Source organism: Xenopus tropicalis, chromosome 1 (genome assembly GCF_000004195.4).
Source record: "Xenopus tropicalis strain Nigerian chromosome 1, UCB_Xtro_10.0, whole genome shotgun sequence".
NCBI lineage: Eukaryota > Metazoa > Chordata > Amphibia > Anura > Pipidae > Xenopus > Xenopus tropicalis.
In genome coordinates this window covers 152,830,130-152,844,922 of record NC_030677.2, presented here as the reverse complement: position 1 = coordinate 152,844,922, position 14,793 = coordinate 152,830,130, and the positions used below count along the sequence as shown (strand labels likewise).

General features: G+C 42.6%; 1 protein-coding gene across 1 annotated transcript; it reads right to left on the bottom strand.

Annotated features, from left to right (window-relative positions):
* Nucleotides 1-3,519: 3,519 nt before the first annotated feature.
* On the bottom strand, nucleotides 3,520-14,593 carry crkl (v-crk avian sarcoma virus CT10 oncogene homolog-like). The gene is given in 3 exon segments (NM_203729.1): nucleotides 3,520-4,027; nucleotides 10,873-11,234; nucleotides 14,087-14,593. Coding segments are annotated over 3 exon segments (870 nt in total). The 5' UTR covers nucleotides 14,398-14,593; the 3' UTR covers nucleotides 3,520-3,830.
* Between the last annotated feature and the right edge of the window lie 200 nt (nucleotides 14,594-14,793).

Here is a 14,793-nt window from a genome sequence, read left to right as displayed (position 1 = left end):
GGCAAAATCCCATTGTTTCCTATGGGTAGGCGGAGAGCTTCTTTTCCAGACTGACTTAGTACATGTGTAATGAGCCAAGCCATAAGAAGTGAGTGTTCCAACTCAGTCTGTCTCTCCTGTGTCCATGAAGTTTGTGTGTTCCTACAGAGGTGGATGATGTTGTGATGTACCCCTATTTGTAAAAATATAAGATCAGAATAGAACCCAATATCAGGGAGCACAGTGGACATCCAAGGAGAAGTAGAAAACCTCAATAATGCTGTTGCCACCATGTGGTCAAGAATGCTACACAGCTGCAGTTCCACATCATATTTTCCTGTTGCAGTAAAAGTCCAGGAGTGGATGTAGTGCCACCTTATTGCCAGTGGGTGGTCTTCTAAGTCAAATCAGCTGCCAGAAAGTTTCATTATGTTCAATATAATGCCAGAGATGTGGTGGGCTTGGCTGGTAAATAAAATGGGCAACTGTTTTTTTTTTTTTCATGTTTCGAAGTAAATGAGCGAATGTCCAAATGTAACCTGTATTTTGGTCACAATTTGTTTTATTTCTGGCTTCAAATCCTTTGCACTGTAACAAGATTCTCCTGTTCAGCTGCTGACTTCAATCCCCACAATCCCTTGCCCCAGAAGGATGTAGAACTTGCTGCGTCATGGCAGCAACTATATGGTCCTAAGGGACAGGGAGCCTATTAAGGAGCCTGTTCCATGGAAGTGTATTAGGAACAGCCCTCTGGGGGGGGGGGACGGGACATGTGGGGAAATGACAATGACATGAGCTAAGTCAGGGTGGTATTTATGAAAAAAATCTTTTTTTGTACTGCGAGATACCTGTGAAAGCTCAACTTCATGATCAACTAAGGTAAGATTTAGGGTTAAAACATCTATTCTGTCCTAGATATTCTTTGAAGTATGGCTGAATCCTGGCAAAACATCCATACCACTTATGCATCACCTGCCATAAAGAAGGCTTGAGCTATGTATAGTGAGATCTGAGAGGCCAGGATAACATAATATTGGCCACCAAATAGCTGTTGGTGCACACTGGGTTAACACATAAATGCCCACTATCAGCAAGACAACAGACCATTTGATCCATGTTTATCTTCCTAGAACTAAATTATATACTACAGAGCTTACCTGTTATTTGCTGTGCAAACATGAGCCTTTTTGCCCTATTAAGCCTGAATATATACCCTACACAGCAGCTTATTTATATAAACGTTGTTAAGGCCAATACTATACAATCCGCGTGTCTACCGTTTTTATACACAGGCAGAGGATAGCCAATCTGAGCCAATGTGCATCTGCAGTGACAGGAATAGCATCAGCCTCTATGCAGACACATGGAGTGGATCATGTAGACAGAATACCAATGTGTGCATTTTTGTGCCGAGATTCACTCCCTGTCTGCACACATACCGATGCCATTCCTGCTTATACACAAAGGAGTAGATCAGATTCTCTCCACTCGTGTACAATATGTGAATACTCAGCATTGTTGCATGTTAACTTTCACAAGTGGCAATTCTAGTGGATCTGGATGGCAGGGTATCGTCAGGTGACTTGTTTTCTTTTTATGACATTGCCCTTGTAGTTATTAAATGATTACCCTCCATGTGTCTGTACCAAAGTCGATACAGGGGCTCTGGGTGCAGACACAACTGAGCAGATGACCACGGATCAGCCGATTCCCAGCCTGTGATTATACACAATCCGGGTAACGGGTTTCCCATTCCCAAGGTAAATAATAAAGGGAAACTCCAACCATACACAACTAAACATAATTTTAAGCAACTTTGCAATATATATCAATTAAAAAAAAGTATGCAGTCGTTTCATGATTTTTAATGTAATAATATGGTTTGGAACAGTTACCCAAGCCTGGCCCCCTGTTCTCCTGCTGATCTGGCTGACTACTTTGAGACTCAAAAATGTAACTTGACAGTCCTGCATCCACCAAATCCTACAATTCCCTGCACATGTTATGTGAATAAGGAACAATGGTGCAATGCACTGTGGGTTATGTAGTTCCTGCATGCTGTCTGTAAGCTGCGGAGAAGCGGTTACCATTTGTAACATCAATATTTTATTCCCTTCTCCCCTGTCAGGATTTCAAATGATGCAGAAAGAGAACCGTTTTGCAAATGGATTTTTATCATATAAAAATAGATTTTATTCATACATTTTGAAGGAACAGATTACGGTGGTAGGTATATTTGGGATTTCTGTGTTGTTTGGGGCTCTTTAATATATTTTGATTCGGAAGCCAGAGTTCCTCTTTAAAGAATAACAAAAGCCATTTCTATAATTCCCTGCACAGTCCCTGGACCAACAGTAGCTGGCAAGACAAGCCCCAATACAGTTATTAGCAATATCTGTTTCACAAATTGATGATTATGACTTCCTGCAACAACTACCCTGAAAACACACAAAATCCCTTAACTAATCTCTTGCAACCCTGGGTTGGTTCACAGGCACAGGACAGTTTACTAGAGATTGCAACACAACTCCCATGATCTCTTGGCAACTCCTGCAATTGCCTGAAAAATGCTTTTAATCTTCCCTTTTGTATGGTGGGTGAACTAAGTTGTGGACAATAATGCAGCCCGTACATCAAATATTTAACACACAGGAGCTTAGTAAAAAGGCCATAAAAAAAGAAGAAATATTCTTTATCTTCTACCCCAGGGATTCTCCAATAAGGGCTATAGAACAAGGTGCACATTCAAGCCGGTGTCATTCCAAGTTTTGTGGGCAAGGGCAAAATGGTTTGTGTATGAAGAGGTTAAATTCGCTCCATGCACCATTGTCCAAAAGGTGTGGGGAGTTCATGCATCCTCCTTTTAAAATAATGAAATGCTGGCTCCCAAATGCTACAATGCATTCAGCTTGCCAGGAGCACCAGAAATATAGAGGAAGCAGACCCTGCAGTCAAAGGAGGGAGGGTCCATGGGGTCTGCTCCGTCTATTGCTCTAAGAACCCCCCCCCCCCAAATGCGTAAGTGGCTGAGGAGCAAGGAAAAAAAAGCAGGCCAGTGTGTGGTAGGGGTGGGTAGGTGTGTGCCAGGCCCCTCTGAAGAGGGAGAGAGAGTGAGTGTGTCTGTGTGTGAGGGGAGTGGCCAGCACAGCATCTTTACCCCACTGGGAGTAATCAAAGCTAGGTTTCTAAGCTAGAGGCTCCCCCTGCCATCTCCAAGGTGGTGTGGGTTATACTGTATGTGCAGCAAATTTTAGTGTAGTGTCAAATGCCCAAACATGAACCAAATGAGAAAACCATTTCAGTGGGGCTCATTTATAAACACTAGGCAAATTTGCAGCTGGGCAGTAACCCATAGCAACCAGTGAAGCGCTTTTTTTTCAGCCATTTGTAGATTGAACACAAAACAATCTGATTGGTCTCCATGGGTTACTGGCCAGGTGCAAAGTTGCCCAATGTTTACAAATGACGCCCTGTGTTTAGTGATGAGCAGAGAAGGTGCCAAATGGGAACAATCCTGAGAAATAAAGACAAACTGAGCTCTAAGAATATAAGTCATTTAATACTGTTAATTTTACAGCACAAAAAATAAAACTCAAAGCTATGATTTCCCCCCCCCCAGAAAAACAAAACAAAAAAAAAAAAGTTAAAAGGTTACACCTAAGATATTGTATGTGCTCTTATGGTGAAATCCATGCCCACTCTGCCAGCAAATGCCGCCACTCTGGTCACTAAAAACATCAAGCAGGAACATGTAAAAAAAAAGAGGTGCCCTGCAGGCTGAGCATCAATGGATTGCAGATTTACAGTTAAATGTTAATTACACTGGATCAGAAAGGAAATACAATATAAAATTACAATTTACAAGCAAACAAAATGGCACAAAATGTATTTGTCATCCCTTTACAAAAATAAAATGAGACAGCCTGCCATAGGAAGGTGCCTCAAAATGACAGATTTACTTTCAGAATCTGCCCATCTCCAACAAGTACAATAATGGCAGCAGAACCATGGCCAGAGACTGCCCCAGATCCTGCCTTGAACTGTATGAGAGCAGAGCCCCTTTATGCGAGTGGGACAGTAAATGTATTGAGATTAATGCTACCATGGCAGAGCGTGTGTGTTGGTGTGCAGGGGGTGTTCCGGGGCACAGCATGGATGCACCACTGGATGTAATCAGAGCTAGGTTTCTAAGCTGGAGGCTCCCCTGCTAGCGGTAGTATTCAGCTCAATACATTTACTGCCCAAATTGCAGAAAGGGGCTCTGCTCTCATACAGTCCAAGGCAAGATCTGGAACAGACTTGTAGGACCTGGGAAACAGATACGGCTAAAGGAATGAGGTGAGCAAGGCATGGCTGATATCAAGTGGCACCATACACTATCCATTGCAATAAATATAGGGCTGTTCTTCCTTACCTACCCCCCCCCCCCCCCACCCTGGCTGTTAAAGAACTACTGCATTGGAAGTTCTAGAAACACCATCAGAATTTGGTCTTTGACTACAAGCCTTGGATCAAAGTGCTTGATTGGTAACCTAGGGCCCCCCTTCTAGTTCCACTCACTAAATGAACAGACAATGTGACAAGAAACCCCAGCAAAGGCTTATTAAGCAAAACGATCCCCCCACTTAGCGCTCTGTTCTGGCCGCAGAAAGTTAGTGCTTGTATTGGCCTGCAAGCAAAAGGACTAACAAGAAGGCTTCAATGGAAACGCTGAGCACAGTGTATAAATGGTTGGGCCTACAGGTGCCAAATGATTATGAATGCCAGTGCCAAACACTTAAACGATGCTTTCATGCTTGGCAGCGTTCCCCTGTGGAATACCTGATGCAGGTTTGCCCATCTCAATACACTTTCATTGTTCACTAAAAAGACAGTATTTTCTTCAATTACTTTAGATTTGGCTTCAGTGGGTTTGTGTTGGCACTGAACAAAGGGGTGCATGGGCACTGCATGCCATAAATCCACTCTGAACAGGAACTGCAGGCAGGTTAGCACTTAGTACATTACGTAGCGCCAATGGTTTCACTTTATAAAGGCTTCAGCTTAACAGCTTTTCTTTTTGCAACGTACTTAGGCGACAACAGCTAAATAAGCCATTTCCAGCCACGCCCCATAGAAAACAAAAAAATATTGTTTTTTAGAGCGGTCTGAAGCAACAAGTCTTGCTTTCGCTTGTGTATTGTGTGTGGCAATAGGGGGGCCCAGACATCAGAAATTATTGTTCCACCATGATGTGAATTTGTTCGAAGAAATCAATCCATGAGTGTTTGTTGTTATCTAAGCCATATTGTTCTCCCAAAAACAGCTGGATGTGCAGCAGCCGCTTGCTGTCTCAAACTTGTTCTGTGCCTTCAGCACATGAAAAGCAGCTTTGCATTAGGGACAAACACGCTATGTTACATGCGTCAGTAGGTGAACTCTGCAGTGTGTTATTCTCTGAAGTGTCAGATAACAAGGCTGATGAAATATGGAGGTGAGACAAATGCCACGGAAATTTCAGGGCATCCAGAAAGAGTAGAGGAGAGCGAAGGAGAAGCAGGAAGAGAGAGACATATCGCTGGTCACTCATTTTCATCTGGGTTCTGCGGGTCAATTATTTTGACGTGCGTGAAGGGAAATAACCCTTTCCGGCCGTTCACCTCTCCTTCCCACTGGCCGTTAATATTCATCCGGGTCACTTTCACCAGGTCACCTACCTGCAATAGAAACGTACAAAAGTCAACATATAACAAACACTTTCTGTTCAGTAAAAATACAAGCTACCCCCTCCCTTACAATGTGGGCTGCCCACCTCCACAGGAAAACACAAAACTAAATGCCAAGGAGGTACCTAAACAGCTTGGATGAGTCGGTTCTGACTCACTGAAGCACTTACAGGTCAAGGCGGGCTGCTTGGCAGTAAGCAGACTACACAATGGCTGTGAAACTCTTCAGGTCTTATGTAGTAAGAAAGTATTTAAAAAAAAACAGAGGCTGGGGTATTTATTATGAAAATTCATTTCATTCAATACATATCCCAGTCAAACAAATTCTCTTAAAATGCAGCCCCTTTGCAGGGTGCAGAAAAGTCTGCTTGCACTTTTCTCTTTCAGCCTTTATACAGTGACTGGGGGTTGTGCACACTCATTGTACTGAGGGTCTGTGACACTGTTAGAAAGCTGCTCACTCAGCACAGAGGATTAAACAAATCTCAGCACTGTGTGCAGTTACCAGTCCAGCCTGTGGCTATTGTTGCTTATGCTATTGCAGGAACACTGACCAGGATAAAATGATGCTATCTGTACATGAGAGCATGTTAAACGCAACAAGTCATGTGACTAGCTACTTGTTACCTAATGAAAAAACCCTGTCAAGATTCTATTAAAAAAAAGGTAGAATGGAAATAAGCATGCGAGCAGATCATCCATATCATAGCCTAACCTTTAACCATCTTTTCAGAAATATACATTTTATAGCATCAATCAAGAATGCATAAAAACGGAACCGATTGCTTCCCTTGCAAAGACCAATAACAAAATATCAGTAAAAAGATGCAAGTTGAGAGCAGGCAAAATATTTTGGTTACAGGGGAAAATGCAAGTACATACTGAGGGAAAGAACGCATGAAGCATACTAGAGTCCATTGTTAGAGGTCTACATCTCTAGCAGTAGCAGTAGTAGTAGTAGTAGAGAGAACTTGGCTCAGGCAATTTGTCAATGGCTGATACAGGACATAGTAGGTCAAACAATTGAGTAACATAAACAAGACCAAGCTCAGATAAAATACACCCACAAAGAATTAAGAGACTGTAGAAGGGCTCAGCCTGAAAGGTTGCTTAGGGTACATTTTAGGAGAATGCCCATTTGCTTTTGTAGATAGCCTGGGGTAAAAACGATTTGCTGTGCTAGATATTCTTAGAACTATAGCTAAACAAGGCAAACATCTGTATGAATTAAGGGAGACATCTTTAACCAAAAGTCTAACTTACAAAGGGGAATGGGGCTTGATCTGAAAATGTCCAATGGTCACTGCCTTAATGAGACTATATACACAAATTACAATTTTTAATGTGCAAAAGTGAAAAAAAGGGGGATAGGTGATGATTCTTGGCCCCCAATTTGCCACAGGCTGCAAATCAGCATTAGCCTAAAAGAAAATTCTGGTCAGGCAACTGGTATTCTAAGCCATTAATAGTTATTAACTTTAATCAGATTCTTGTTAACTAAAGGTGACTGAATAGAAAGAAGCAAGGACACCCCTGGGCTACTATGTGTAGACGCCCCAGCAAGTCACACATTCACTCAAAGCAAGGCTTGTCCTACTCTATGTGCATCCTTTAGAGGCCCAGCCACATGTATCCCCAGGCCGTTACCAGCAGCTTCTCATTACCTACCAGTTTGGGCTGGAATCTACAGCTTAAGGGCGAGGAAAGTGACTCAGAAAATTCCACACATTCTGTATTCTGTCCCACCTGAATGCGTACTGTTCCTCTAACTCGGTAGATACAAGGGCTGTGTGTGTGTGCGCGCGTGTGTCATTTCCTCCACTTGGGCACTCGCTGATAAATCCAAGGGTGCTACTAACCCTCTGACTCACTGTCAGGCTGCTAGGGCTGATAACCGCTGCGGACACATTAGCACTTTCCTTGAAACGGACATGATACAGCACGCAACAACCAACACTTACAGTTTAGTAGCAGAAAGGGAGCCTTTCTAAGAACCCCCCCTCCCTCCACCCACCAGTTAGTACCAGTCCAGTGTCCCCTGAGCTTGGCCAATATATGCATGGATTAGTACAAGATTGAAAGGGTTACAACAAGGGTTCCAATCAAAACCCCTGAGGCACTGTTCCTGCAACACCATTCATCTGTGACAAGCAGCCCAATAGGATGTTTTTATTAGAACTGAATTACTACTCTTAGCCTTCAGCAGGCCTGTAACCATTCGGTAAATTTGTACTCATTTAACAAGCAAAAGCCCAATAAGAATCCTTTATCAAGCAACGACAGGAAAACTCGCCCCAGTTCAAATTGCCTAAGCACACTTGGTGCCCCAAACATGTCTTCAAGTACAGTCCTGGCCATTTAGTAATTGTACACAGCCCCCTCTTGGATCATAGGCTGAATATAAAGGTGCCTACCATTCACTCACCAAGCAAGCACATGGGCTCTTCAGATTTCTGTGCCTAAACCAAGAGGAGCAGCAATGTTTAGGTAGCAATGCTCACAATTTCCTCCCCATTGGAAAATTGGCTCATGACTAACACTGACAGGGAGCCTAATTTTGCCCTACTTCTATGATGGGAACAACCAGCTATGGTCTGTTAATCTCAGCAGTGCTACTGGTGTGTGCGCGTTACACATTAGTATGGCTACAGCTATAATCGATGGCAGAGAACCAGACACGGCAAGATTCCAAGAGCTGCACTGTGCAGCCCCTTACATGAACACAAGCAGCATATCTGCTAGTAAGGAATGCACTAGGGACATGAACTGCACCTCACCAGGGAAAATTATCCCACTGTTGTACAAGCTGCTGGCAAACACAGGTTACTGTACACAAAGAGGCAGATTTATCAAGGGGCAAGAACACATTTCCCCCACACACACAGCTGAAGAGAAAACTAAATCTACTCTGTCCCAGAGTTTATTACACACTAAATCTGCCATCACAACTTGTTAGGAAGCTCTCTGGCGATTATAAGAGCTAACCTCTGATCCAAGCTGGCAAAAGCCTCTTAGCTGAAAGTCACACCAGCCCAGGGAACTATTCTAGTGTGCAGCTATATTGTCCCAGGAATCTCCAGCGGCTGCTCCACAAAATACACATACACAGTGCAGCTAAATATGGGTTGGATCCAAACTTACCCTAGCGTGTACACAACAGTGCCAGAGGCAAGAGAAAGTAGTGCTGTAGCGCTTAAAGGAGACATATCCTATAAAAATTAACAATGTACCAGGGAATTGTACTTCTCTAGATATAGAAGGATTGTGATAAAAAAAGTTGTGTTTCGGACTGATTTATTGAGAAATTCGCCCAAAACCCCACTAGCCCCGCCCATCTGTTCCACTTCCTGCTGGCTGAATTCTCTGGATGAGCTGGCGGCCCTCCATACATTGCACTGTAGGATAGGAACCAATCAACAGCTATGCTGACCTGATAGGGAACTGAAGCCTGTCTGTGCTTGTGAGATTGCAGGGCTGTGATTGGCTCACCCCCTCCTACTGTGCTTCTGCCAGGGATCGTTAGGACACGCCCACTCTTCATTTCACACACTGACAGAGAAGCGAGAGGATCTATAGGGTGCTCCAATAAAGGGGCCATTGTTACAGATAGGATTAATGTTTAGCCCAAAGTGAAACCAGCACCATATATTATTCATAATTGCCTACAAAATTAGGGTTTTCCCCATTTATCTAATATGTCTCCTTTAATAGAATGACTTTCTGTAAAGATAAGCATTGGCTCAGGGTCTGAAGTAACCCAATTTTGCCCTTTAATACTATAATTAAACCTGAATTTGTCTTTTAATAAAGTTCTGTCAGCTAGGTTAATGACCTTCAAAATTTGGTACATTCCTTGATACATGCGCTCAACACCATGAGAGAAGTTTCAGCAATGAATGTATATGCACAGACTGTAAACACGAGTTTAACAGCAGATTAGATGTCAAGTCTGAACAGGGGACTTGCCTTTAAAAAGTTTAGGCTTAATAAAAGAAAATCTAATTCAAAGCAACAATCCAATATACATTTAATTTTTAATGATTTGTTTTTGTAAATGCAGTATTTGAACCAAGAGTGACTTCTTCTGCAGTTCTGTTAATCAGCTGGCTTCTGCTACATTGTTTCAGGCAGAAAACCAAAAGTGACGGAAATATAAACAGCCAGGGAGATATGGTGTCAACGGCAAAGAATAATAGAAAGTTGCTTGGATACACAGTAAATTACTTTCATTATGGAATTTTCGGGTGGAGTTCCCCTTTTACTGAATTTGCATCCACAGTATTATCTTTGTTCAGGAGAGGATTCTGAACCCCACTTTCATCCTGCATTCTACTCTGGGTCTTGTGTCTGGCACTTGCCATCTTGGGTTTCGTTAAGCCATTTCTAACACACACAGTGTGCTTCCACTCATGTATAAATTCAAGCAGTCCAGTACAAAAGTTCTCTCCAAAGGCTCTTGAATTTCAACATGCAACTATAAAAACAGGCTTTCCCTTTAAATGACCCAACACTGGGATTGTAAGAATAATCTAACCTACTTAAGCAAAACCATTTTGCACAAGGGTTCAATGAAGAAATCTATAACCTAATTAGAAAATGCACAGGGGAAAGCAGTGATTATATTCTGCTAATTGCCAGGATTGTGTTAAATGGGAAAAGGTACATTGTTGGGGTTAATAACTCTATATACAGCAACCTATTCTAATCTTTATATCTATTCTGCTTAGAAAAGGCTTTCTTTACCTGACTGCCTTGAATTCCAATGGGGAAAAAAAATGAATATATGTTGCTAAATATCAAGTACTCTGGCTGACAAAGCTGGCCAACTCATTCATTTGCACCTAAATCTACAGCCCCTAGCCAACCATTTAAAACGCTGGATGTCAAACTTTGTGCCATCAATCGGATGCACTTGGCCTTAACCTAAAATATAATTAGGATACGGGTTGAATGCATTTTCATTTTGTTACCTTGAGAAAACACTGACAGCAAAAGGAAAGATTTGCTTTAATACAACACTAAGGGGAAGGTCACAGGAATGGTAAAGGTTTGCTTATCATTTTTAAACACTATGTATGGAAACTTACCTCCAATGCTAGCGCTGTCTTGTCATAAGCACATGGCACTCGTTTTTGAATTGCTTTAGCATAAACAGGTCCATTCTGTGTTGACTGTAAAGGGTTTATGACTGCAGGAGGGGTAGATGAGGCAGGCAGGGGACTCGGGGTCTGAGGCTGAGCATAAGCATGGGCAGGCTCAGGAATTCCATAGCTGTTTGAATTTCTGTTGCCCATTTTCCCATGAAGAGACAGACGGGATAGCTTCTCCACATAAGGAACTGGGATCATGCCAATGCGACCATCTTTGTTTCGGGCACTCCACCATTGTTCCTCTGGCTTCTCTACAATAACTAAAATCTCGCCTTTCTTAAAAGGCAAGTCCTCAGCATCATTCCCAGGGAAGTCATAGAGAGTCCGAACATATTCCAGGTTTTCCTCTGGCACAGGTACACTGGGTGCTGTGCCAGTTCCTACAGGTGGGCTTGGATACCTATGAGAAAGCAAAATAAGTCAGGTTTTCACACAGGTATTAAAAAAAAAAAAAAAAAAAAAGTTATGAAACTATGCCATATAACCAGTGCACAACTTTCTTTTGAGGGCCTATTAGATATACTAAAAACTATATGGCCCTCTGGAAAAGTAGCTGAGCAAGGGCTGTATGCACTGTGATCAAATGGCCCCACAGCACCAAACAAGTGATTGTACCCACACAACAAAATCCCTGAAGGAGCGCACCCTGCAGCTAATTGCATGGCCAACTAATTAGATTATCACCAATGGGAATAAGCAAATATCCACCCACTATATCCACCCCAGTGCTAAGGATATAACACAATACCACAATCAAGAAGTAGAGGTACAGATAGAGAACACCAACATTGAACTATGAATTTATTGCACCTAAGAAAAAATAAAAAAAAATAACCCTTCAATAAAACTCATTAGATAAACTGTCAGAGCCTACATACAAGCTGCTGAATACTAAATGTTTCCCTCTGCCCTTTTCATTTCTAAATACTCTGTACATACAGCACTGGTTTTCCCTTAACTCTCTCCTAATGTGATGCAATGCAGTAGCCGCACAGTCCCACATCTACACAGCTCAGCAACAAACTGCAGCCTTTACTATATACAGTGAGGAAACAGCATCTAGCCATGTTGGATTTGGCTTCTGTATGACTAGGCCTACTCTGGCACAAAAATATTTTTTTGCATCTTTTCAAGGGTCTGTGTGTGTCTAATCTGAGTCAAGGGTAGAATGGGATCTGTTAACTCCGCCATTCCTGTGCAGTGGAACACAAAGCACCACATCAGTCTTTATGAAGAAACAGCCATATGACCACATGTTATTGTACAGCGCTGCGGAATATGTTGGCGCTTTATAAATAATAATAACGTTAAACTTGCATTTTCTATAACGTCCCCATGTGGGCATTGCGTACGTGCTCTTTCCATGAATAGTATAAAAGACTGAAAGGGTATGAAAGGAGGCAGCATTCTATGACTTTACAACCTAGCTTTGTCAGCTTGCGATTCCATCCTGACCCATGAACCACTAGGCCAGATACATACGTGCCACTACTTGCCCTATGCCTGTGTTAGCTTATATTATAAGGCTGTCAAAAATCAACTGAGCCCAAGATGAACCTCAGTAGTCACAACTTGCATTGCCTTCTTGACAAAAACAGTATCCGGCGTACTGGCAGGCATAAGCACAGGGCCCAAAAGAACAAGTGCTGGCTGAATGAGAATGGCCAGACCTCCCAGCACTTGGCAGCAGCCCTGCTGCCCAACCACGCTGACCTACTTTGGAAATGCAATTACCAATGAAGCATAGGATACCACAGTAAAGAAATCAATGTTACCAATGCACTTTGCAGATGGTAAATAGCACTGGATGGCATCAAATCAATGATATGAAATACTGAAGCAGCCTGTTCCAGTTGTATTGGCAGTACATTACATGAAGCATGCCTTTCTATGCACCCATAAGCAATCAAAGCTAAAACTGCCGGACAGGGACGATCAGCAGCACAGAGGCCATGTTTCTGTAGCAAGCATTAAAGCAAGACAGGAAGAAGCTGCCAGAGACATAAAGTCTGTAGTGCTCCATCTATTACACTATACTCCCCCTTGGAGTTTTTATTCACTCATATCTGGAACAAATAAGGGGCTAGTTCACTTTAAAAGTACATTTTTAGTATGCTATAAAACTTTTCAACTGGTTTCCATTTTTATAGTTTTTTTTAATCAAATTACTTCCTCTTCTGTTTTTTTTTTTACAGCTTTCAACTGGGGTTATATTTCACAGTAGGCAAGAAATTACTGGTCTGTAAAGCTACGTTATTGCTAGTTTTTATGACATCCATACAAGCCTTTTCTATTCATCTTTCAGTCTCTCATTCAAAAAATAAAGACCAAGTGCATCAAATAAAAAGTACATTTAAAGGTTAATCGTCCCTGTAATCTGGTAGAGTCCTAGGCTAAGTTGTAGCCCAATGTACACTAATTTAATGCTCTCTACTAAATATATATATATATATATATATATATATATATATATATATATATATATATATATATATATATAAAATGGGTCATTGCATATAGCTGCTGTGCCATATGAAAATTAGATTTTTTTTTCCTTCCTTGCAAATCTAATGGATTCAAGTGTTTGAAAGCACTCATGCAGGAATGTGTAAAAAAAATGCAAAGAACTCATAATTATCCAAGGAGTACGCAGCAGGAACACAGAACCTCTTGTGAAACAGGAAGAGTGGATGACATACAATATTATATATATATTTATACCCACAGTGTCAGCAATGTGCTCACCATGACAGCACTTACAAGGTATTATACATTACATGCCTTGCCAACCACTCTGATACAGTGGCTATATTGTAGATTGTAAGCTCTTTTGGGCAGGGCCCTCTTCACCTCTTGTATCGGTTATTGGTTGCTTTCTATGTTACTCTGTATGTCCAATGTATGAAACCCGCTTATTATATTGGCACTTAATAAATAAATGTTAATAATAATATAACAAGACCTTGTTCCACAACTGGGAGGCACATGTTGGACAGGTCTGGGAGGACATCATTCCTGACATTTCCAGGGATCACTGGTACAATTCATGTAATAACTGGACACATTTTTTGCTATAGCGACCAACAATTGGGGTTCTCATCGCCACAGTAACAAAACACAAGGCTACCCTATATGAGGGGTGTGTAGCTGTGACCCCAGCTGCAGAGAGCACTATGGGAGTTGTAGTGTAAGAGTAGCGGGCTAGCCCCGTACAGCAAGGAATAAGAGTGCCCTTATGACAGCATGGCTCACCTGGGTGCGGGCTCGATCAAGGTTGTTGTGTCGAGGTAGTGGATCTTGTAGAAGTCTAGCAGAGCCGGTAAATTATCGAACTCCTGGTCCCCGATTTTGTACCTCCGGCCAGGAAGCGAGTTGATGATGTAGTGGGAGACCCGCGAGTTCTCAGACACGGACAACACGTGATCGCCGGGGCAAGTGGACGAGTCCCGCACCAGGAATACTCCGTGGCGCTGCCCCTGCAGCCGTGATTGAGCTTCTTGTCGCGACACCGGTCCGAAGTACCAACCAGAGCGGTCCGAAGAGTCGAATCTAGCGGACGACATCTTGTAGGTGATGTATAAAGTCGAACTGGATGCAGTCTGGTCACAGCAGGGCTAGAAAAGGAAACCGGCTGCCACTTCAGCTACAGACACAACCTCTGCCCGCTCTGGCTCTCATGTCCACTCAGGAACCTGCAGATCCCATTATGCCCGCGCTGTCTGCACATGAATCGAGCACCAAATCCCCTCCCTACCCTGCTAGGCTGAGGAAATAATAAAGATGGCGGCGGGACAGCAGGCTTTCACATACAGCCAACGGAAGCACGTCACTATCAGACGCTGCCCAATAAGCACTTGGAGGACGAAGTAAATGCACCGCCTAAAATCCTCTCTCGGATTGGACCCTTGCTGTATTGCTTAAGACCAATGGTACATAGGCACGCCACGTTTCCTGAGCGA